At 36.9% G+C, this 26,427-nt stretch overlaps 1 protein-coding gene across 3 annotated transcripts in view; it reads left to right on the top strand.

Moving 5' to 3' along the window:
• The first annotated feature begins 2,131 nt into the window (after positions 1-2,131).
• chchd6a (coiled-coil-helix-coiled-coil-helix domain containing 6a) overlaps positions 2,132-26,427 on the top strand; it is a 93,985-nt gene continuing 69,689 nt past the window's right edge. For all 3 annotated transcript variants that reach the window (XM_016283922.1, XM_016283924.1, XM_016283923.1), the window contains exons 1-5: positions 2,132-2,203; positions 2,298-2,410; positions 3,136-3,214; positions 3,339-3,435; positions 4,627-4,771. In XM_016283922.1, coding sequence (XP_016139408.1) covers positions 2,327-2,410; positions 3,136-3,214; positions 3,339-3,435; positions 4,627-4,771 — 405 coding nt within the window. In that variant the 5' untranslated portion in view covers positions 2,132-2,203; positions 2,298-2,326. The remainder of the gene's footprint in view (positions 2,204-2,297; positions 2,411-3,135; positions 3,215-3,338; positions 3,436-4,626; positions 4,772-26,427) is intronic.

The raw sequence follows: 26,427 nt of genomic DNA, 5'->3' as shown, positions 1-26,427 counted from the left end.
TTCCTTTCATTGCAAAAACAGTTGAATGAGCTGTGTTCAACCAAGTCTCTGCCTTTCTCACACAGAACAACCTCCGTCAACCCTATTGGCAAAGAGCATCTCAGGAACCGCACTCCAGTGGTTTGAGTCTTACCTTTCAGATAGATCCTTCAAGGTATGTTGGAGAGGTGAGGTGTCCAAGTCGCAACATCTAACTACTGGTGTGCCTCAGGGCTCAGTTCTTGGACCACTTCTCTTCTCTGTCTACATGGCATCACTAGGCTCTGTCATTCAGAAACATGGCTTTTAATATCACTGCTATGCTGATGACACTAGACTCTATCTCTCATCTGCTCACATCCCAGCTTGTCTAACAGAAATTTCTTGCTGGATGAAGGACCATCACCTTCAACTCTACCTTGCCAAGACAGAACTGCTTGTGGTTCCAGCAAACCCTTCATTTCATCACAATTTCACCATCCAGTTAGGCACATCAACCATAACTCCTACAAAAACAGCCAGAAACCTTGGAGTTGTGATTGATGATCAGCTGACTTTCTCAGACCACATTGCTAAAACTGCCCGGCCCTGCAGATTTGCTTGATTCAACATCAAGAAGATCAGGGCCTTTCTTTCGGTACTCCTTGTTCAAGCTCTTGTTCTGTCCAGGCTGGACTATTGCAATGCTCTCTTGGCAGGTCTTCCAGACAGTTCTATCAAACCTTTACAAATAATCCAGAACGCGGCAGCAAGATAAATTTTTAATGAGCTGAAAATAATGCATGTCACACCTCTGTTCATCAATTTGCACTGGCTACCAGTAGCTGCTCGCAAAAAATTCAAGGCATTGATGTTTGCCTACAAAACCACCACTGGCTCTGCACCCCTTTACCTAAATTCATTACTTCAGATTTATGTGCCCTCTAGAAGCTTGCGTTCCGCAAGTGAACATCGCTTTATTGTACCATCCCAAAGAGGCACAAAATCTCTTTCACGGACTTTTACATTAAATGTTCCCTCCTGGTGGAATGACCTGCCCAACCCAATCCGAGCAGCTGAATCCTTAATCATCTTCAAGAATCGGCTAAAAACACATCTCTTCCATCTTTATTTGACCCTCTAACTCTAGCACTCTCTATTATAATTCTATTCTTTAAAAAAAACATGCCCCTTTTAAACTTGCACTCTATTCATTTACTAACTTCTTGTTTTCTTTAAAAAAAAGAAGAACACTAGCTCTGTTCTTTTTGTATTCTATTTCTTTTATTTATTATACAATTAACAAAAGCAAAAAAGGCCTTTAACTTGCTCTGTTCTTTTTCTATTCTATCTGTTTTCTTTTTATTTATTATATGATTTTTAAAAAACCTTGCTATGTGTACTACGTTAAGCTAACTGAGACTTGTTATAGCACTTGCGTATCATTGCTCTTTTGTTGATTTTGATTTGTAAGTCGCTTTGGATAAAAGCATCTGCTAAATGACTAAATGTAAATGTAAAAACAATGCATTTTCCTCTATACAGAGTTGTGAAGAGAGACTATGCAGTTGCTATAAAATGTATTTTTCATTTAGCCTAGACCATGGGGTTCATTTGTTATCGGTATTACAACAAGAATCAAAGTAAAACACTTTATTTTGTGTTTATCCAGTTTATTAGAAGTTTATCTTGTCACTTTGTATACAATACTTAGTTGGAGGTAATAAAAAAGAGATATAAAGTTACCTATCTTAAAACATTTGTTTAACCTCTTGCTAGAAACATTACTCCCACCTGGGCTTTTGGAAGTGATTTTGATTCACAGCTGAAGCATAGTCTCAGTCATTGAACTCAATATTTATTAGATAATTTTAGACCTCTAGTTTTCCCAATTAATGTTTTTGTTGATAGAGATAACAAACCTTGCAGTTTGTAATCTAAAACACTCCAAATAAACAAAGACGTTTTAATATAAAGAACACATCAAACCAATCTTATAGTAGGCTTTTTTTTTTTGAGTGAAGTGAGATTATCCAGTTTTTTTTTTTTATTATAGTAGGTTATTTGAGTGAATGAGCGCTGACTAATTTGCGCGCTAGTAAAAAAATTAGCCTTATTGACTACAACTCCCAGAAGCCTTTACTCCAGTCGCCGATATATCATGCAATTCTATTGGCTTATTGCACTGTCGTTGGCCAATAATGTTTCAGGATACTGTCCCCTTACAAACTGCCACTTCCCAACGGTAAGATGCAAATCTGTCAAACATATCGGCGTGTTTACGGAATACTTTGTGTTCGTTTCAATTAAAGAGTAAAAATATCTCTCTTATATTAAAGATCCATTAACGGAGCTGTACCAAAAAGCGATGGGATCCGGAGAAAGCACGACCAGGAGAGTTTCTTTCGGCCTAGATGAGGATGACAGGGTGAGGATTCTGCGTGGAGTGAAGGTAATCCGACATCCCATATTTACCACCTAACGTTACCAATCATACTGGTTTACAATACGATAATATCTGTTTTCGTGGGACTTTGTTGAGTGAATCTGCCGTCAACTTACCCGAATGTCCTTCAGTGAACGGGTCGAGTTTGGGGAAAACGGGACAACGTTGTTTAAGACGTCTGTCATTTCGCAAAAACATGAATATAGAAATGTTTCGTCTCTAATTTAGTCCACACATGATTGATGTACGGGCTTTGGTTAATGACATCGAGTCCTCGAGGTTTGACAAACTGCTTTGACACCTTGCTAATCTGTGCCCCTCAAGGTAATTATTATTATTATTATTTTTTTATAGTTCGTTCACTAAAAGATTTGTTCAGTGGCTAATGCATTAAGTCAGTAGGTGAGGACACATGAGTCTCTTTTTTTTATTAAGTGCGAGTCATTAAATCATTCAACCAATTCGTTGGAAGAAACACTAATTCTGTAGACTGAAACAAGTTATTTTTCTTTATTATAACGTTAGTTTGCATGTTTACAAATCTGCAAGGCTGCTCCAGAAGGAATAATTAAGCTTTATCCTTTCTATGTGTCATATATTTTTTGTTATATCGAGTATGCATTTGCTGCTTCCTAATGGTGGGAAGAATTGTATGAAATATGAGCACTCTTCTAAAACTTTATAAGCTTGTTGAGGACATCTGTGTAACTTCTCCACTGTTTTGTCCTTAGCTGTCTGAAGACGTCCTACAGCGCATGAGGAATGCCAGTGCTGATCCAAGACCACCTGTCAGCAATAAAGAAAACCTAGGTATGACACACTATTTTCATAAATGTTTGCAGTTTACATGCCCATTGCTTGAGTTGCAATTAGTGAGATATTTAATTTGTAATGCAGGTTAGGGATAATCATTTTCATTTTTCTGACCTTGCAGGCCAGCAGACTCGAACATCCAGCACATCTGACCCACAATCTCCAAAAACACAGGCCAGGGCGACTTTTCCTGACACTAAAGAGGAGCTCAGGAAGAGGTACTTTAGTCCAGGGTTTTCAAACTGGGGTCCAAGGATCCTCAGGGGGCCGGAAAAGAGTGCTAGGGGGTCACTAGAAAAGTTTAGAGAAAAAAAAACAGTGTAAAAATCAATATATAATAAAAAATAATAGTGTTTTTTTTTTTAATTAAAAAATGATATAAAATAAATAATAAACTTGTATTAAAATAAATACACATGTAATTAGATTAAAATGAATCAATAATACATTTTATTTAAAGGGGTCATATGATGCTTCTTTAAAGATCATCATTTTGTGTATTTGGTGTAACAGAATATGTTGACATGCTTTAATGTTCAAAAAACACATTATTTTTCAAATACTGTACATTATTGGAGGTCCCTTTATGTCCCGCCTCTCTCAAACGTGTCGTTTTCTACAAAGTCCCTCCTTCCGACAAGCGCAGTCTGCTCTGATTGGCCAGCTGACCCAGTGCATTGTGATTGGCCGAACACCGCAAGCACTCGTCGGAAATGTAACGCCCCTTACCATAATCGTGAGCTTCATCTTTCAAAATAAATGTAAAGACAGAGCCTGAAAGCGGAACAGAGTCGCGTGACAGACACAGTGATGAAGCTGGTATGTGTGCAGTACGCAAGCCACAGTTAAGACAGCTGACTCCACTATGATGTTACTCTCTCTCACACACACACACGCACGCACGCAGAGATAGGATTTAGGACTGAAAAACTATTTATACATCAACAATATATGAAAATCACATAACACAGCGCCATTTTGAGCTGAGTCAACTGATCCAGTCAGTTAGACGCCACCAATATTATTCCTAAACACAGATCCACATGACACACCCTTAGTTTTAGCTCTGAAAATCCTTTCTAGTGCTTTCTGAATCACTCAATCGGTATTTTCAACATTTTCAACCAATTCATCTGCCATTTTTCCCAATTATGCTTATATGTATTGATAAAATATGACCTGAATACTAAACATTGTAGCTCTCACAAGGGAAGAGACCTTAAATTAGAAGAGGACAAATTTTTTCCTGGATGCTGTTCAAGTGTGAATCATACTGTTGAAACAAGCTTGAGAACAAGGGACAAAATACTGACACTCTGTGGTAGGATTGAGAACTGCAGTGAGTGAATCATGGCTAGGCAACAGGCTTGTAAATAAAGCTGTGTGTGTGTGTGTGTGCGCTTGTTCAGGTATGAGCAGCAGCAGGCCATTATACAGGAGGAGTTGGCTCGCATCGCACGCAAAGAGAGAGAGGCAGCCCGGCAGGACATCACTCGAGCAGTGCAGAGAGAGCGAGTACAGACACGGCAAGAGTCTGAGAAAGCCAAACAGCTGGTGAGACTCTTCTACAAACACTTCAGCACAGCACAATACTTCAGGACAGAAGTGTAAGGACACATGCAAGCACACTCTGACTGCACTGTTCTCTGAGACAACAATGTAAATACTGTACATAACGTTCTTTTTTTTTGTCAATCATTGTGTCATGTAAGGATTTGAATTTCAGGGCAGTTAGGTAGCAATCATATTATCGTAAAATTGTCTCATGGCTCCATGGTGATACCTTTTTTTATGTGTGCTATGGTAATCAGGGCTCGACGCTTAGAAACACCGCTGTGTTTGAATGGAGATGCGCAGCGGCTCCGCTGTGTCTTTGTTTTTAAACTATTTTCGACGACGAAATAGAGCAAAATCAGACAATAGTGTTATAGTCAGACAATGTAAGTCACTTAATATTAACTTCTTGTTTATTGAATTGTGTTGTATTAAATCAGTTATCACATTTACAAACTCCCTTAAAAATCATTCAAAGCTGTCACTCATCATCTTAGTTCATCGCGAGCTCACATTTATAATCAGCGAAGCTCGCTACACTGCGCAATTAATCTCTTATTTACACACTGTCAACACTTTGCTTATGAAAGGATTCGTGAGATATGTCTGTGATACATTACTCGACGCTGCAAAAACACGTAGAAAGCTTTGAGGCTTCCCTGAGCACAATCACAAGTATGATGATGATCAGGTCACTCGCACTAGTGCTCCTAAAATAAATTTCATAGTCGCACGCAGTAGTTTTCAGTCGCAAATGCGACTGAAATGGTTGCACTGTCGAGCCCTGGTAATGCCATGTTTTTATAAATGTTTTTCACTCTTAGGCCCAATCCCAATTCTATTTTATACTCCTTCCCCTTGTCCCTTGAAACAGAGTGTCAAGGGGTAGAGGTGAAAATATTCCCCTAAGAATTGGGACACCACTACTATGCCGTCACACGTCATCGTACGTCGTCTAGCTCCTACAATACACACACCTATACTGGTGTGCTGGTGTGCATTAGAGCCTTTAATTACCGTTCTATATTAATGCGCTGCTTACTGACACATACACACACACACATATATCAGAGATCGCGCAGCTCACACATCCAGGAGCAAAGATACTTGTCAACGCTGCCCCACGACTTTTATTAATAACAGTTTAAATACTGAATCGCTACATTATATTTTCCAGCAACAAGAGGATAAAATCGCTGTTTTTGAAGTAAACTCACTCTAAAAAGAGAGACGCACAGTCGCGCATACACGCAACTTTCATCTCTCTCTCTGTCTCTCTTTCTCGAATTGGCAATATTTGAGAAAAGGGTTTAGCGATTTATAATTATTGAGGGGACTAGCCCCCCTCAATGTTTACGTTGGTTATCGCCCTGATCAGACAATATGTTGTGGCACTATCGTGCAGTCTGTAATAATATGACGTTAGCAAACTTTGCAAACATTTATTTAAGTAACGTGACTGTAAATACGAACTCACGATTAAAAGTAACATAAAACAAATGATTACTTTTAGTTAAAATCTTTATTAATGCCAAAAAATGCTTACATTTATGTGTCTTTTTGTTCGCTCGGGCAGCCATGTTGCCGGTTTACGCTGAGATAATTCATACTCCTTCGTTTGAAGTGTGGTCCCGAAAAATCTTCGTTTGAAGGACTGTCTGGCCCTTCACCTTACCCCTACCAAAAGATAATCGAGACACCCCTACCCCTTCACTTGAACGCTCGAAACGGAGGGGTAGGGGAAAAGGGAAGGGCTAAGGGTTAGAATTGGGATTGGGCCTTAGCATTCATTACCATTCAAAAGTCAGTAAGATTTAAAAATAATAAATAAATTAAAATGAGCAAGTGTGAATTACATTGATCAAAAGTGTCACTAAGAAAATTTAAAAATGAAAAAGAAAATTCAAAAATTACATTTTAAAATGTATTAAAATAGAAGACGGTTATTTTAAATTGTAGTAGTATTTCACAACATTACTGTTTTGCTGTTATTTGATCAAGTAATTGCAGCCTTGTTGGACATAAGAGACTTCTTTTAAAACAAAATATTACTGATCCCATACTTTTGAACAGCGTTATATTGAATAGTCACAATATTTTTTTCTAATGATTTTGATGACAATATGAAATTAAGCAATATTGTGTATATGCAATGACTTTAATATGCTTTTTATTTATCCATTAAGTTTTCTAAAGACAGTGTAATTGGACAAATTTTGCAATTCTTCCTTGCCTGGAGGTGTTTTAATAGCATATTTTAATTTAAGTAGCAACAGCATTAAATTTTGTATGTTTGATTAATTTGTGAATTAGTTCAAATGGTTTGTTTGAATTAATCATATCGTGGTGATATCAAGTATCGTGGTAGAGATTATGAGCTAGTTTTTTTTCTTTGAGTATTTAATAACGTTCTTTATAAAACAGACAGGACTGACTCTAAATTTGGACTTTTTCACAACCATTTAAATGACTAAAAAGGAAAAAGGACACCCGTGACCCCATATGTTAAAGGGGTCTTGAACTGAGAAACCAAAATTCCCTTGATCTTTTGACACATACAATAAGATGTCATTGTACTATAAAAACATCCTATAAGTTTCAGATCACAAAACTTTCTTATTAGTCTTAAAGTAGCTTATATTGAAGCTAAACAAAACGAAACTCTAAAACGATAGCTTGTGAAATGTGCCACTGTATGTTGTAATAGCGTGGCTAAACACCGCCTCCGCAGAAGATCAACGCCTGCTTCTACATCGCTGCCTGTTTAGCCCCGCCCACCGATTTGAGCATGTAGTGTGTACGAGAGAGGCGAACGCGCAGGTCTACGCAGAAAACCAAATGATAAAGATGCTCTAAAGACAACAAGACGCTGTGCAGGGCCAAGTTGTGGAAAAACAGTATTTGCATTGCCTTCCTTCTGATCCCAACATTAGGAAAGAGTGGATGAACTTTATTTTTATGAAAAACTCTGTCCTTTGTTCACTTAATTTTATTGTGGATTCGTTCGAGGCACAATCTGATGCAGGATTTTTTAGAAAGATTGAAACTAAAAGACAATGCTGTGCCGACTATAATAATGTCGCAACACACATTTTTTTGTTTTTTTTGCGTGATCACTATTACTTTGTCTGTTAAACAGATCGTTTGATATGAGTGTTTATGCGTTTTTAACTTAAAGGGGTCATATGATGCGACCAAATACACAAAATAATGTTATTTTTAGCAGCATCATATGACCCCTTAAAATCACCACAGCGTCTATCTGTGAAGGATGTAGACGTAACATACACAAGTGTTAGCCAATCATAGCAGTGGGCGTTTACTTCAGAGTCTACAATCGACCAGCGCGTTTTTGCACAGAACTATTCAAACGAAGCAAAACAGGACAGAAAATAGCATAATAGTTCTAAATTATTTTTGATGTAAAAATCTTTATAACATTATAAGTGGACCTCAGAGAGCAGTACAAAATAAAAAAGCAGAGGCAGTTCAAGACCCCTTTAATGCATCAGGTTGCTTTTATAAAATGGTGGCAACCCCCCCCCCCAACATATGTATGTATAAATAAATTAAAAAATTATTATATTAATTAAACTGAAGTTTTAAAATCACTTTAACACGCTTTCTTAGCTTTATCAAATATTAAACTTTGTTCAAACAGCCAAACTATTCCACAATAAATAAATATAATTAAAAAAGAAAATAAATTAATAACTTCTATTTTTATCTCCCTTAATTTCCCAGTTTGAAAGTTTTTCTCTAAAATAAAGTCCCGCAGGGGAGGAACACTCTGCCTGGTCAAGTCCCTGTCGGAGAAACACGCTAATGCTCTCTTGACACGGGTGAAATTGGCTTCTTTGAATTCCACTTAGTTTTTTCCTTTGTCCCAACTTTCAGTTCCTCTCATCCACTTATTCAGGTCCTTTAGGGATTGTGTCCCTTCACTTTTGGGCCCCTGGAGTGGCCACCTTATCTAGTCTATACAAGTTTTACATCATATGTCGTTGTCTTGTTGACATTGGATTGAAGGACTGTGTGTGTGATGTTGTACATGATGGTCTGTGCCCGAGGATCCTGTGGTACGCCTCGTTGGTGTGTCTTATCTGAGCTCTGACATGTTCTGGACACTTAATAGAAAAGCTTCCCCTGGGCTCAAGCTTTGAAGAGTAAACGTGTGTGTCTGTCTATGTGTGTGTGGTGGCAGGTTGTGAAGGTAATTATGGCTCAATCCTCCTATTCAGCCCTGAACATCTCTCTTTCTCTCTCAACCTCTCTCAGTGTCTTATTAGCAGATGTGTGAACATGGCCAGTAGGGCTGTCAAAATGGCTGAAAAACTAAATTCAAATTTTTTACTTAAATATTATCAATATTCGAATTATATTCAAATTTAAAAGGCATAATTTCAGTTAGGGTGAAAAAAAGCTTTTGGCTTCTCTCCTGAGGCCACAAGAGGGCGCATCAAGCAAAATATTATGCACGTTTCTTCAAAGCATAATAAAATAACACGACTATTTAAAAAAAAAAAGTGCATAATGTTTAAAATGGTTTATAAACCATATATAATTAATAAAGTTGCTTAAATTAGAAACAAAACAGCATCATGCATGTATGTATAGTTTAATACAAAGGCCCGAAAACCAATCACAAAGAGTACTTTCTTCATTTAAAAACTTGAGATGCAGTGGGATGGGGAAAACCGCCATAAAATCACGAGACTTGTTTTTTAACAGTTGAACTTACATTAATTTTACATAGCTTTCTAAACATGCTGCTCTCTCGTGCTAGACACGAGTGCAGCGTTGATCGATGTCCCAAATACGATGAGTATGCGCTCTGTGTGAACGGCTTGGTTTCTGTTTTGACGTAAACAACATCTTCACCGCATTGATTGTTCTCTTTTTCTGCAATATTTTGAATGAACAATGTAGCAGCGTCGTTTTTGCATTCGAATGTGGATTTTTTTTATTTTAAATTCGATGAATATTCACATTTTTTTTGACAGCCCTAATGGCCAGATGTCACCACAAGCCTCAGCTGTGATTCTGATGTTTGTGTAGAGTTTAGTATGGATTTTACACAAGTAAAAGATTTTGCTTCACTACCAAATTATGTATTTGACATTTATTATTTTGGTGTTATTTATATTCTTTAAAAATATTTATCAATATTTGAATTGGCTTTTATTTTTATTATGTTATTTCTTTTATTTAAGGTTTTATTAGTTGTTACATGATTGTTTTCCATTTTTATTAGCTTGTTTTAAAGTTTTTGTTAACGATTTTTTTTATTTCAGTTTTAGTTTAAGTAATTTAAGTGTTTCAACTTTAACTTCATTTAAACTTAAAACCTAATTTCAGTTAGTTGCCAAGATAACACTTATACTGTTATGTCTAACTCAAATAAATGCTGTACTTTTGAACTTTGTATTCATCAAATAAAAATCTTGAATGAAAAATATATTGTGGGTTCCACAAAAATATTGTTTTCAACAGTGATAATATTAAGAAATGTTTCTTGAGCAGCAAGAGAATTTCTGATCATGTGACAATTGAGTAAATGTGCTGAAAATTCAGGAATAAATTACATTTAAAACATATTAAAATAGAAAACAGTTATTTTAAGTTGTAGTAGTAATGTTTCACAATATTTAGTTTTCTACTGTATATTTAATTAAATTATTGTGAGCATAAGAGACGTTTTTTTCAAAAACATTGAAAGCTATTTTACCAGCACCAAACTTTTGAATGATGAGTGTAGGTCCAGATATATGTAACATTATAAACATGACTGAGGAACTTTTACAGTGCATAAACAGCAATACAATACATAATATATGTGCTAATAAGTAACTCAAACTCAAGAGGTCAAACTCTTGGCCAAATATTATATTACTAATGCTGGGTACACACTAAAAGATTTTTAAAATCTTCTAAGATCTTCAAAATGTGAGGGACCACAAACATGAGGACAAAAAATCCTAGATTTAACCGTTTTGCTCCTGTAGTGTGTGTGGTGTGCCGCGATGTTCCCCCCACACATCAGGATTTCTCGATCGGGGCGCCTCCGACGTTCTTCCGAGCAGATTCAGTCACTCTTAACATACCTCACACCACAGGAAAATCTGATAAAATAATCTTTAGAACCACCAAGATAATCCGGACATTACCTAGGATTGTCGGAAGGGGAGAAATCAGCCCAAAATCAGCCCAATTATCTTGTGGTGTGTACTGTGAAGATATTTCATGTTTTCTCCGCCCATTTTTTTTTAGCCATTCTACTGATACACTGTTAAATGGTCTGTGTTTTTTTACTATTTAAAATGTATTATTTAAAAGTACAAACCTACAACCCATCAGTGGAGAACCATGGCTTTACACCCTGTATGTGGATCGTAAGATGCACACAGCAGCGTCTCTGTCTGTGACACCAGCCTCTGTGTGATGTAGATGTAATGGGAAGTCCTATCATTAATCAGAATGAAGCCGTGACATGGCAACTCTTCTCTGTTCTGCTGGTGCGTTTCAGAGCGCAACATCAAGGTCTGTGCCTCTGAATATTCATGATTATCAATAATGTCCTGATCACTGGAGACCTCTCTTGTTAAACATGAGTTATGGTGAGATATCAGCTCAGTCATCTGAGGAGGAATTGATCCTTTGCTATCTGTTTCATGCGAAAGGATGTTGAAATATTGATATGAAAGTGTTATCATAATAAATATTAGAAGTGTCTTCCAGTAAATAATGACAGCATGAATACACCATGATTTGGTATTTTTACTCTGCATCTGTTCCAAAGTGAAGTTGAATTGAGTGGCAGTAGTGTACAGTATTTTCTGTCTTGTCTGTTGCTGTGTTGTAGTATATGATTGATCACCAGACATTTGAATAGGGTTTTCAGTAGGGATGCAATGATACCATTTTTTCAGAACCGATTTGATCCAATACCAAAAATTCTGAATATCGGCCAATTCTGATCCGATCCGATACCAGCACAGTTTAAAAAAAAAAATCTATGTAGAATTTCTATACTTCTGGGGGTTGACCTGATCATCACTCTTGTGTGTGTTAAACACAATCTGCTAAATATAGACAACTTAATTTTAATGAAAAATAACAAATGAAAAAATATGTAATCATAATCTATGACAAAAATACTATTATAATAAACTAGTGGATAATTCACCAGAAAAATCATGGGTGCACAATAATTTGATTAAAACATTAAACTAAACATTTAGTGAAACATTATTTAGTGGGGAACAAATAAAAGTTAATAAGTGTAGGACTAAATCTGGTAAAATGTTACAGATTGCTCTTTGTATTTTTTGATTAAAACATTAAACTAAACATTTAGTGAAACATTATTTAGTGGGGAACAAATAAAAGTTAATAAGTGTAGGACTAAATCTGGTAAAATGTTACAGATTGCTCTTTGTATTGTTGTAAAATACATTCATGAAAAACAAGTAGCCTAAATATATATATATATAAAATATATACTATAAAATTAATAGACATTTCTTTTAAATGCAAATCACATTAATGAAGGCAGCAACATATGATATATAGAACAGAACCAAAAAGTACATGCCAAATTTTCTCAAGGACAAAAAACCTCAACTAATATTGTAAAATATACACAAGCGTCAGTTGGTACTGCATTATAATATTGAAGGTTAAAATTGACTGATTTGTGCTGTACTACTGCTTAAATTGCACTTAATGAAGTTTTTATAATTAAAGTTACAATTACTTCAGTTTGAAGTAATTGAAGTACAATTACTTGACTACACATTGAAATAGTGGCTTTCATAAAAACTTGGACGGATTTATTCAAACATAAATAAAACCTTAAAGAACGGTAAAAAATTATAATGAATGTTATATGGTGCATATATTTAGCAAAATGCCCTTCTCTACAGTTTATTTTTCTGGCTGACTATCGAGTTTATGGTCACCAAATATGCTTTCTGAGGTAAATGTGATGTTACATGAATTGTTTACAAGCTGTTATATTGACGTCTTTGTGCGGCTGAAACACTGATTAAGGGATTACATGAGACGGGATACAGATTGTAAAGTTGTACTCTTTCTTTTAACTTGCCTTCGGATGTGTAGTCATGTTTATTTTGTGCTGAAACGGGTATTAAAGGCACAATATGTACGATTTTTTTAATTAAAATATCCAAAAACCGCTAGAACAGTGTTATATATTTTGCTGACTTGTGCACTTACATTATCCCAAATGTTTCGAAGAATGTTTAAATCCAGAGAAATAAGCAATTTTAACTAGTGACACGGAGCGTGTCCATAGTGTCATTGTGTTGCCTGCTAATGACGTCCTAACCCCTCTTTTTCCTCCACATATGCACGACCTGAAGGAGCGGAAGCGGTCGACTGTGGCATAATAAAAGCTCTGCTGCTTTCGAGCCGTGTGTCACGCTCGTTCAGCGGCCTCGTTTCGCTTCGACGGCTTTCAGCCTCACCCTGCTTCATTCTACTACGTTAATAAATCATTAGCTCATCCATGAACATGATTTCTGCCCGAGTCCCGTCGGATTGCATCGGCTGTGGGGATGAAGACGACAACTTCCATGATTCCACACTCAGTCACGGCTAGGGCTGCCACCATTATGAAATTTGGCTGACGATTAATTGTCTAAAAATAGTCACGGTTAATGCGATTAATTGTCTGTTTTAGGGCTTTGGCGATTATGATGATAATGCCGATTATCACGGTTAATTGTCTGTTTTTATGGCTTTCATTATATAAGTGTGATTCATTTAAGGGTTCAGTAAATAATTATGACGTTATCTTTTAATCTTTTTGAGTTATTATTTTGCAGTGTAAGATTACATAGAGTATTCCAAATTCTAAGAATTGGCCAATATCGATCCATCACCACCGCTATTTTTTTCTACACCACTACAGAATATCAATCCTGTGTTTGTGGAACTAATGGTCACTCTTTTAAACCCTTTGTTAAACGCAATCCACTAAATACTCACTTCCTCATTACAGAGAAAAAATGAATAAAAATATATAAGCTATGAAATTAAACTAGCTAACTGTATAATTTAGCAGCAAAAACAATATCTTGGAAAAAAAAATCTTTGGTGCACATTATACAATTTAAACATGTTTATTCTGTTAACTATTTGTATTCTTACAAAATACATTCATGAATATAAGATATAAATCATGAGAAAAAAAAGGCTTCTAATAATCTTTCTGTTTGTGATAATTCCTTCCTTCCTTAAACTTAAAGTTTTATAATGGGAATATATCATCTTGGAGAGAGAGTTTTACCGTGCTGACTGTCATAACTGAACGTGACGTGTTGAGCGGAGAATGACTGACAGCTGCAGCAGAAGGAAGATGAGTTTCTGTAAACCTAAATTCTGTCCCTCACATTAAGATATGGAATGGCCTCAGACTGCGACCATTCTTTCTGCATGTGCGACTAAATTTTGTGTGCGGTCGCACTGGCGCGACCACCGCGTTGGTCAACTCATAAGCGCTGCAATTTCTGTTGCATATGAGAAACATCAAATGGCAAACGAAACTGAAAGCAGAATGAAACAGCGCTTAGAGAGTATACTTGCCGCGTCAGCATGAGCGCGAAGGTGCGTGCAGCAAAAATGACGCGCATAATGAGGAAACGATGGATGGTTTTCAAGCGAAAGTCAAGTAAAAGACCGTTTGGGAAGTCGTGGCCTAATGGTTAGAGAGTCGGACTCGTAACCCAAAAAAGGTTGTGGGTTCGAGTCTCGTACCAGCAGGGATTGTAGGTGGGGGGAGTGAATGTACAGCGCTCTCTCCCACCTTCAATACCACGACTGAGGTGCCCTTGAGCAAGGCCCCGAACCCCCAACTGCTCCCCGGGCGCCGCAGCATAAATGGCTGCCCACTGCTCCGGGTGTGTGTTCACGGTGTGTGTGTGTTCACTGCTGTGTGTGTGCACTAAGGATGGGTTAAATGCAGAACACTAATTCCTAGTATGGGTTACCATACTTGGCCACATGTCACGTCACGTTTCTTAAACCAGAGAAAGTGAACATGCTGTTATTCTTGTGGGGGGAAAACATGCAAGCACCGTCACCGTTAGTTTTACTTTTCTTTTTTTTTTTCTTTTTTGAAAAACGTATCTTTGCTGTTTACCTCACGTTACGCTATGGAAGCTCTCTTTTATTTGATTCCTCAGTGTCTGCTAAAGGTTCTGTAATTTATTAGTCGGTATATAATACAGCATGTGGTGTGTGCCATGCCTTATCATCTTATTCGTTTTTAATAAACGTTTTGTAAGCTAGTTTGTCATTGTATCTTACTGATTTATTGTTGTTGTGCTTTTTAATTAAGAATAACAATGAATCCATCTTTTGTTTAGTCTTAAAATGAAAGGTGTGTAAATGTATGCAAGCAAAACAATAGCTGGGTTTCCATCACCCTGCTTTTATGCACATTTTGAAGTATCGCATCAAAATCGAGTCATGGAAACGCTGCATTTCGAATAAAAATGCCTTAATACGCGCAAAAATTTTTACGCTCGCTTGAGGTGGTTTTTGACTTATGTGAAAAAGAGTTAATGCGAATAATGGGAGATGGAAATGCATTTTGCGAATAAATTCCTCCAAGCGCATAAAAAAAGTCATGTGACTTTGCACTATGGGACGGCAAATCCTGACTAACCAGCGGACCGATCTTGTTCCACAGCATCTGAAATGTTGTTATATGTAGTGCTGGGCGGTATGACCAAAAATTGATATCACGGTATTTTTCAAAATTATACCGGTTTCACGGTACATGACGGTATTTTTTTCCATGCATGACCGGGTGTTAACCATATTTTCTACTGATTGAGAGAGGAAATACTGCAGTATATTGACTTAGAATGCCCTATTTTACTGTCATGATGAGTGAATATTGTCAAAAAATACCACACTAAATAGTGACTAAACACGACCCCTTTTAATACATGTTAACCAGGAGTCACTCTCATTTATAATCGTGGCATCATCTGATAAAATCAACATGCATCTACACTAAAGAGTGGCTATGCGGTTGTTTTGGCTATATTACTTTTTTGTCTCATGCAGCGCACTGTCTGAGTAACAAACAAAAAAAAACAACTAGCAAAAAAGTGCATGTGATATTAACAGACGAACTACGCTCATATTTATAATTCCAAACAATCAGTAAGCAACAGGTGCTAGGAAACGCTGTTTTGTACTCCTTTATTGACGAGTCGGCTGCGGTGCGGCCAGCTTAATGTGCTGCTTCTCTGCCGCTCACTGCACAGAACAGACGCCAAGAAAGGTGACACTTCTCCGGGAAAGTCAGACCTCGCGTTCGCGGGACAGCACTGGCAAAATCTTCCAAATTAACCATAGCTAAGGTTTATCCGAAAAAGTCGCCTTTCAAACAGTGTCGCATTCTGAACAGTGTTTAAGCGACATACACCGGTATTGCGGTATTTTAAAAATTCATATCATAGCAAAAATGAACACCGCATTCATTGTGTCTGCTCGTTCTGAGATGCAAGTAATTTATTATATAGGAAAGTTATTATATTCAGTAGCTTCTCCTACTTTTCTTAGTGATGTATAGTGCCAGTTTATCAGGAAGTGATGATTTTGTTCTCTTTGACTCGTTGGATGGAAACGGTGCTTGTTCGCAAATGTTTTGTGCGATATTCCAATTTTGCGCACAAGTTAAATTTGCAACTTTGGATGGAAACCCGGCTAATGACAACAAGATCGAGAATTCGAAAGTGAAAGCATCCGAAGCCCGCGGCTTAACACAGCAAATGAGAAACTCCCATTCACAAAATTCAAATCACAAATAATACTACTGATGATAAAGTACGGGTTGAATGTTAACCACTTTCGTTTCCATATAACTATAAACTATGATAAAAGTTCATCAGCATGCATTGAATAACCCCCTGTTGTAGCGCAAAAAATATAATATTTAAAATATTGTGACCAAATCATGTGCTCGTGCGACCAACTGAGAAAGTTAGTTGCAAAAGAGGGACCAGTGGGAAGAATGAGTCTGGAGCCCTGTATAGGCTATACAGTGCATGAAAAGCAAACTGGTGCTCTTCTGTTTCTTTTGGTGTATGACTCCCCCTTGTGTCGTATAAAAAGCACAATAATCAGATCAGGTTAGATCAAATAATCGCGATTAGACGGCTATTTAATTATCGCGACAGGCCTAGTCACGCCGTCATCAAACTACGCTTTTGTCTATTTGTTGATTTTGAATACGCGCCCTCTAGCGGTGAAAATTACATATCGTGCCTTTAATGTGGAGGAAATGATTAGTTCACGTGCGCCTCGCGCTGCCGTCTGTTGAACTGAGGCGCTACAGCGATCTGTCACTCCACATTAAACAGTGCCAAAACGGTATTTATTGTTTGAATATTGCAAAACAATGGACAGAATTTGAAATCTGAGACTTTGTTTCATATTAAAAGCACCAAAGCACAATGCTTATTGCGATATATTGGATGGGAGGTGCGCTTCAAAGTTCTATCCATTAACTGAAAACAGGCTAGGCTAATCGATTCTTGGGATTTAAGAATCGATATCGTTCTGTGAAAATGAGAAACGATTAATATCGAAATATCGATATTTTTTACCCAGCCCTATTTTACACCGAGCAAAACATTTACTTAAAAATTGAAAAATGTATTCCTGTGAAGTGTGAACTGTGAAACTATTCACTATGGCAGGGTTTCCCTGTGGGTTTGAACTTGAAGTGAACTGTAGGAGGTATGGGAGTTAAATACAATTTTGTAATTAATAAACAAGTAAAATTAAAAACAATCGAAATGTACCACTTACTAAAAATAATTGAAATGTTCGTTAACATGCATGTGACAACCAACGTCGTACCAATATTTTTACAGCGAAATTTTTTTTTTTCCCTCCTAATTTTGTTTTTGTTCAATCCAACAGATTTGTTTTGCTCTTGATGTGAATCGCTTTAAATTTAGGTAAGATAAATCCTATTCAAACAAAAATTATATCGCAACAGCATTCCTAAGGAATCTTTCACACTGAGGATGATCATTTTTAATTCCCATTTTTGTTTATATTCAGTTGGTTTGAATAGCTTTGCATTTGTGACACTTTGTGTTTGTTATGCTTTTTTGTTTTTGCTCTCAGTTTTGTCTAACTGATTTGTTTCACTCTGTGAACACCTTTGTGTTTGTGATTCGTAGTGTCTTATTGTTTAAATGTTTTTTTATTTCAGATTTTTTCACTGTCAGGGGGAATAGCTTTGCATTTGCATTATCATTTGACCTTTTCATTACACTGATTTGTTTTGTTCTCCGTGAGAATACATTTGCGTATTGAATAAATGAACTGAATGAATTGTATGAATAAGTTCCTTTTTCATTTAACAGCTTTTTTGCTCTTAGTGTGAATGTTTTCCATTTTTGATACATTTTGTTTTTCATTTACATTTTCTTTTGCTCCCAGTGAATACCTTTACGCATGTTTAGCTTTTTTGTTTCCCTCTCAGTGTAACTATCTTTGCATTTGTAATACCTTAACTATTTTTTTTAGTCGGTGTGAATATCTTTGTTGTTTTGCCTTTCATAACACATTTATTTCACTACATAAAATAGAACTGTAAAGCTCCCACTTGTAGTGCTTTAGTTTCTGTTTTTGCTTTCAATATTTGATAACTGCTTCACATCAAGAATTGCTGTTCTCTAAGATATTGTCTTCCAGAAAGAGGACAGTACAGATGTATTAAAATGCAGTAATGTGTCACCTCCGCCCCTGCGCTCGCACTCAGACTACAGGAACACTCTTTCTGTGAAATGCACCATTCACTGTCTGTTCATCTCTTTCCTTACTTCCTCCATCCATCTGCCATGGTCTATGCAGCTGCCCTCTATGAGCTCTCACTGTACATGACAAGCTTTCATAAGATTAATAAAAAATAACGTAGGGAGTTGAGGGATAAAGGGAGAGAGAGGGGCGAACTGTGGGTAATTTCTTTGCTCTTAAACGCATTAATGCCATTCCCTGGCCTGTTGGTGGGGAGAGGTGATAAGTTGCATTTGCATTTGGCACTCTCTTTCCACAGTTCCATTAAATAGCTCGTCTCATTAACACCGCTTCACACTCGCCGCTGAGCTGCCCGCCTGCTCCTCTAGCTCAGTTGTTACTTATGCATGAGAGATGCTAAAATAATCGGAGTGCATCTATGCCTAGCTTATCTCTCTGTGATAAGGACTCTGATCCTTTTCCAACCTCTCATATCTGATTTTGCGTCAGATGAATGATGTTTTTGTGTACCTGCCATGGTGTGACATCATTGCACAAAGCTTCACACTTGCGTGTGAATGGAGGCTGTGGGGCTCACTTCCTTTTGTTCAATATAATCAGGTTGTGCAGTAATTCAGTTTTACAGTAGATTACCGTAATGTTTACATTCTCCTGATGAATATTTTGGTGTTACACTAGTATTTCTTTGGCATCTTTAAATGTTGGTTTCTTTTCTTTGAAGATAATTCAGCTCATATAATAAAAATTGTGTGCATTCTGTTGTTAAACACTAGATGGCGGAATAACTCTTTAACACAATGTCAGTGTTTTAATGTCTGCCAAATCTCAATACAATGCCCAAGAGGTCTTCAGTGCTAATTGGTATTGTAAAGTGTTTCTTGTACATTATTACAGTATTTAAATTTGGAGTAGTAGTCAATGTTTTTGTTACCACTATCTATCTTGAAGTGAGAAAACAGAGTGGTTTTAGCTCATGAGAGTAAATTGAAGCAAGCAAGACAGACTTACAGCTCTCAGGTGTTGATTCATTTGGTTTGTCTGAGACCCTGTTAACGTGAGTAGCTGCGCTAGATTTATAGGATCAGTTTTTGCCATTATTTTCTTCATTTCTGATCTGGTCTGCTGTATAAAAAGTAATATTTACAATGTACAATGCAAGTTTTCTATTTGAACATTTTTAAAAATATAGTTCACTCCTGTGATGACAAAGCTGAATTTTCAGCACCGTTACTCCAGTCTTAAGTGTCACATGATCTTTCAGAAATCATTCGAATATGCTGATTTGGTGCTCAAGAAGCATTTCTTATTATCAATATTGAAAACAGTTATGCTGCTTATGTTATACTTGCATATTTTTGTGGAAACCTTGATACACTGCCATTCAAAGGTTTAATAAGAAAAGTAAAGTTGATACTTTTATTCAACAAGGACACATTAAATTGATTAAAGTGACAGCGAAGGCATTTATAATGTTAGAAAAGATGTCTATTTCAAATAAATGCAGTTCATTTTAACTTTCCAATCATCAGAGTATCCTTAAAAAAAAAAAAAAAGTATTACGGTTTCCCTAAAAATATGATGCAACACAACCGTTTTAACATTGATAGGGAATGTTTATTGCACCAAATATCATCAACTTAAACTCATTCAGAAATTTCATAAATTAAAAATTAAACAGCTGAACACACTGTAGAAACTGTAGTTTCACTAAAAATCATTTGTATTATCTCTCTCTATATAATATATACATGCATATTGAATATGAAGATTTAGTCATACTACTGTATTCATGTGTGTGCGAGTTGTGATTTCCATTGTAAATGAAAGATTTATCTCTTCATCATAGCTGTGAAACTTCAGCCTCATAATACACCTCATCACAGACATCAACATTTCCCCCTCAGCCTCCAACAGAAGATAACAATAAGCACATGCCGCACCTTGTGAACAATTAATTTCTTCGTTTATTTATTTGCCTACTTTCATCTCCCCTCACCGTGCAGTTTATCAGAGATGCTCAGTGTGAGTAATCCGGTGCGGCGGGAGAGAGAGAAGAGAGTCGGTCTGGTAGCAGAGTCCTATCAGTAATTGTAATCTCAGGCCTGACATCTTCCTGCATGCAAAGCCATTAAGACTCCCGCGCTTTCTGAGCTCAAGCCAGACCAGAGCTCAGGTAATTGCCAGCGAGGCAGGCAGGTGGAGTGGATAGATTTTATCCGGTGCTCTCTGCACTGTTTCTTCCGCTCTAGCGTCGCTGTTGGAGCAGGAGTCTGGGATAAGAGGGAATTAGGTGCAGGATTAGGTCTTGTGTTGTCTCTGTGTTTGTAAGTGTTTACTTCTCACTCTGTCGGAAGGGCTTTTTTTTGAGTGTCAGGTTTTTCTGGTAAGCGTCTTTGTGCCAGTTGAGAAGGATTTTCTTGTTTCCGTGTCAACCTCAAAATGCCAGTGTTTATGACAAAAGTATGAACAATTTGTTATTTTGAACTTATTTTTTTACTCTTTGTGACTTTTATTAATTGACCACAAAATTATTTGTTGAAACAAATGGAACAAAACAAGGCTCAATACAAACCTGTGTTTCCTAGACTCAACATGAATGTTGAGCATTTTGAATATCTGTTTTTGTACTTTATTGACAGTGAAATGAAGAATAGACCAGAAATGATCTTGCAGTATACAAATAATTTTTGCTGCATACAAACCTGTATGAGTACCAAGACTGAACAAGTCTTAGGAACATTTTAAGAGAAAAGTTTTTTTTGTTTTCTCTCTCTCTCTTTTTGGACTTTTTTTTGGTCACTTTTATTGACCTCAGAATTTGAAATAGGAGTTTGTCTGTCTGGACTATTTTTTTTTTAGGGATGCACCGATACTGGTATCGGGCCCGATACTGGTCTCCTGTACTCGTTAAAATGCCCCGATACCAAACGCCGATACCACACAGCATGTGATAAGCACCATATTCAAACAAAGAAACACCAACAACAGACAGCAGAAAGGAGTTAACGATGTCTACTACGAAGTATATGTATGCTATGAATATAATGTTAAACATTCAGTATTAACGCCTGTATAGCTGGTGTGCGCGAGCTGATAAACAAAGCACGCTGAGTGGATTGAGCGCGCGGCGGTGCAGATGCGCGAGCTTGTCGAGTGAATATATCTTTCGGGGAAGTCGTGGCCTAATGGTTAGAGAGTCGGACTCATAACCTAAAGGTTGTGGGTTCGAGTCTCGTACCGGCAGGGATTGTAGGTGGGGGGAGTGAATGTACAGCGCGCTCTCCCACCTTCAATACCACAACTGAGGTGCCCTTGAGCAAGGCACCGAACCCCCAACTGCTCCCCGGGCGCCGCAGCATAAATGGCTGCCCACTGCTCCGGGTGTGTGTTCACGGTGTGTGTGTGTTCACTGCTGTGTGTGTGCACTTTGGATGGGTAAATGCAGAGCACTAATTCCGAGTATGGGTCACCATGTCGCGTCACTTTCACTTTCATCTTTCTCGCAGACATCACACAGACATCATATGTCAAAAACAAGTAAGTAAAACAATGCACAAGTTACTTCACGGTAGGGAGAGAGAGCGAGAGAGAGCACTTCTGTTGTGTGATCTTTGATGTTCACTCACTTAGCACACGCATCATTTGGATTAAACGAAATCGTAAAAATAAAACCATTCATAGGGGCATTCACTATAAACATCATTTATTTTCAACCTTAGGCATACACAACTTTCTGGCGAAAGTGAATCTAGCAGCCTGTGTGAAATGCACTAGTCTGTACTACTGTCCTCTCATTCCGCATCAGTACAAATACGTGCACGCGCTGCACGTGTTTTGCTTGCTTGAGTGTTTCTGCATTATATGAGTGGCTTTGGAATATAAATTGCAGCACGTTTCAGATGAAAAAACGCGACTTCTATTTCTGAAAATATTAGGATATATGGTTAGGAGATTTATAACGAGTGGTTCCCTGCATTATTACAGAAAAGCGCGTGATTACAGACGCTGCAATGGAGCAGCTCTGATACTATTAAATTAAAGATGATGTACTATAGAGCAAAAAAATGAACCGTGAAAGTAACAAAAACTTGTAAAATACATTTTAATGGGCATAATTAAGTGTGAAAATAACCGAAGGATATACAGTGAAACCAAAAATTATTCAGAGACCAGATATAATTTTTGATATGTTTTTACTAGTGGGTGCAGGACACTATAGTTCATTTATGTAAGTGAGGATAGCAAAATAAAGTAAACTGTGACAAATCATACCCAAAAATTCTTCATACAGTGGACTACCAGTAAAACTGATACAAATTTGGGTCCAAAAATTATTCAGACCGAGTCTGAAGTCGAGGTTTTCATGAAGCTGGGTGACAGCATGCCCAGGAGACTACAGGCTGTCATTAAGGCTAAGGGCTGCCCGACTAAGTATTGATAGTTGTGTAAATACTGTCATACTAACAGCTGTCTGAATTATTTTGGTTGATTGTAATCTATTACATACTTTCTATCAAAATTATCTAACATTATCAAGATGAATTTGTTCTGACACCGTGTAACTCTGAGTTCTTGTCCAATTTTCTAAACTATAGCAAATAAACTGATAATGTGAGAAATGTTGAAGATGTCTGAATAAATTTTGGTTTGACTGTATTTATTTGATAAATGAAGTTAACCAACTAACATTATACATACCCTTTTGGTTTCTGTACCCAATATTTAAAAAAATTTACAAATGCAATAAAAATATCGGTATCGGTACTCTGTATCGGCAAGTACCAAAAATAAAAGTATCGGTATCAGTGCATCCCTATTTTTTTTTACATCGATTTCACAGATAAATTAAGTTAGTAAGAGACAGGAAGTAATCTGGCAAGAGCCAAATGTGACCTAGGACCACAAAACCAGTCTTATGTCTCCTGGTTATATTTGTAGCAATAGTCAAAAATACATTGTATGGGTCAAAATTATTGATTTTTCTTTTATGCCAAATTAAGATATTAAGTAAAGATCTTGTTTTGTGAAGGTATTTTGTAAATGTCCTACCGTAAATATATAAAAACTTAGTTTTTGATTACTAATATGCATTGCTAAGAACTTCATTTGGACAACTTTAAAGGCGATTTTCTCAATATTTTGATTTTTTTGCACCCTCAGATTCCAGATTTTGAAATAGTTGTATCTCAGCCAAATATTGTCCTATCCTAACAAACCATACATCAATGGAAAGCTTATTTATTCAGCTTTCTTTATTCAACTCAAAAATTGACCCTTATGACTGGTTTTGTGCTCCAGGTTCACAAATAACTTTTGCTGCATTCAAACCTGTGTTTCCTGTATGAGCATCAAGGCTTAACATGTCCAAAACATGTGCTTACCACTAGGCCACAACCAGGCTGCCAGGTGGAGTACTAGAAAATTAGTTTGGAAGAGAAAGGTTTTTTTATTTTTTATTTTTTATTTTTTATTAACTTTTTTGTCACTTTATTGACTGCAAAGTCAAAAAAGGAAATAGAGCTGGAATTATTTGAGTAGAGAGGAAATGGGATTGAAAATGTATTTGAACCTTCGTTTCCTATATGAGCACCAAAACAACAAAGTTGAGTTTTTCTGTACATTTTGCCATTTTAATTGACCTTAGAAATGGGAGTTTGTCTGTTTTTTTGACTTACTTTGACACCTTTATGAACAGTGAAATTAAAGACATTATCTGGCAAAAGTCATGTAAGTTTGTCTGCATTCAAACTTGTTTCCTGTATGAGCACCAAGGCTCAACATGTTTTCTCACTTTTATTGACTTTAAGATTAGAAAGGAGATAGGTCAGGAAATTATTAGCGCAGAGAGAGGAAATAAGATTGTAGCTGGATTTAAACCTTCATTTCCCATATGAGCGCCAAAATTGCACCAAATGTGATAACTACTAGCCCACATCTTTTACAGGTTCTTTTGAGAATTTTAAGAGAAAAGTTCAACTTTTTTGTTATTTTTATTGACCTCAAAATTTGAAATGGGGTAGGAAATTATTTTGGGAGAGAGAGAAGATAGAACTGGGACTAAACACATGTGTTAACTTGCTACGCAACAACGTTCCTTGAGCATTTTAAGAACAAAAAAGTACAACTGTGATAGATGATGGAGAACAGTATCATTTAGGGGCAGGTGACCCCTGAAGGCGGTCAGGATTATGAGTGCTAGCTGTACGCTTTACCCGCCATTCAATAAAGGAAGATGAGCACATTAAATTTTTATACCTCATGAGCACTTGACCGTTCCGGGCTGATTCCTGTGTCTCTCCCTCTGGTGCCGAATGAATCCCGACCCTCTGTCAAATAGTTCCACTAGATTTGTCTTGTTGCTCTAATCTCTTTTCCCTCATGTCATCAATATCACGTTCGAAACCCTGCTCGAAAATGACATCGGCTCTCTCTGACACGGTGGTCGGATCGGGCTCAGATAAGAGGCGAAACGCCGGCAGAGAAATTATTCATGGCAACGGCATGAGAGAAGCAAGTGGCCCTTCCTTCTCCTCCCCAGACGACCGCAGCGGCGTGCACTCTGGGTAGTCAGTTTGAATATTAAGTGCTAATTTATTGCTTAGCCGGGAGCTACGTGTTAAATAAATGCAGACGAGTAAATAGACGAGGAAAGCGGGAGGGAAGCTGTGCCCAGATATCAGATGGCAACGCAGCACATCCAACCTAGAGGGGATGACGGAGTATAAACACACACCGCAGGACACAACCGATGCAGTGTGAGTGTGTATGTATGTGTGTGTGTGTGTTTGTGCAAGAGACGAATCTGAGAATATGCGACAACTGTTACTCATGGCAAGTTTCAGTCACATAGCTTTGAAATTAAATTAAATTAAATTAACCTGAATCAGTTTTTCATATGACACAGGTTAATCAATAGCCGTCTGGTAAGACTGTTATCTGGACGTTTCATACGAGGAAAGCATTTAATTGCGGATTATCATTACCAGAGGTAGTAATAAATAGAAATGAGCTGTTTTAATGATGTTTTCTAACATGGTTTCGGACTGAAACATTTTAACAACTAAATCTCATTTTCGTTCTGGAAACACGTAATACTGAAACTTTAAGTGTACTTGAGAACTGGCAGAGTTAGATGCTGTAATGCAGTGACTCTCAACATTTTTGACTCCACAGGCCCTGAATGTTCACAGGATTAATCAAAGACCTCATGACTTCTCCAGCTTTTTACTGGAAAAGGATTGAGAATAAGGATTGAAAATAGTTTCTACCTGAAGATCGGCATGGCTGTAAAAATGAATATTCATTATAAAAATGCCAATGAAGTTAGAAGTTTTTATTCATTTACATTACTTTTCCAGCTTTAGAAATCACACTTCTCAAATTAGGCTACCTCATATATCCAGGTTTTTCAAGACTGTGTAAATCCTGGCTCTGTAAATAAACAACAACAAAAAAAACCCTAACCAGGGTTATTATAGTTAACTAAAACCATAAACAAATATTTTTGATACTTGAAATAAAATAAACTTAAATAAAATGAAATATTAAATTAAAACTACTACTGTTGAACTATTATACTTATTATACTTATTTCAACTAGTTTCCAAGGCAGTATTTCTCTCTTTCATTTAGCATAACTTGATGAACTAAAACAACTAAAATAAAAATGTATAAAAAACAATGTAGACATTTGATAAACTAATAAAAATGACAAAAACACAATTTTTACATTTTATTTTTATTTATTTATTTATTGGCGTTTTTGCCTTTATTGTGATAAGATATTTAAAATTAAGATAAGAATAAGATATTTAGACAGGAAGCGAGGTGAGAGAGAGGGGGGG

This window comes from Sinocyclocheilus grahami, unplaced genomic scaffold (assembly GCF_001515645.1).
Source record: "Sinocyclocheilus grahami isolate Dianchi unplaced genomic scaffold, SAMN03320097.WGS_v1.1 scaffold178.1, whole genome shotgun sequence".
Classification (NCBI taxonomy): domain Eukaryota; kingdom Metazoa; phylum Chordata; class Actinopteri; order Cypriniformes; family Cyprinidae; genus Sinocyclocheilus; species Sinocyclocheilus grahami.
This window is presented reverse-complemented; position numbering and strand designations above follow the sequence as displayed.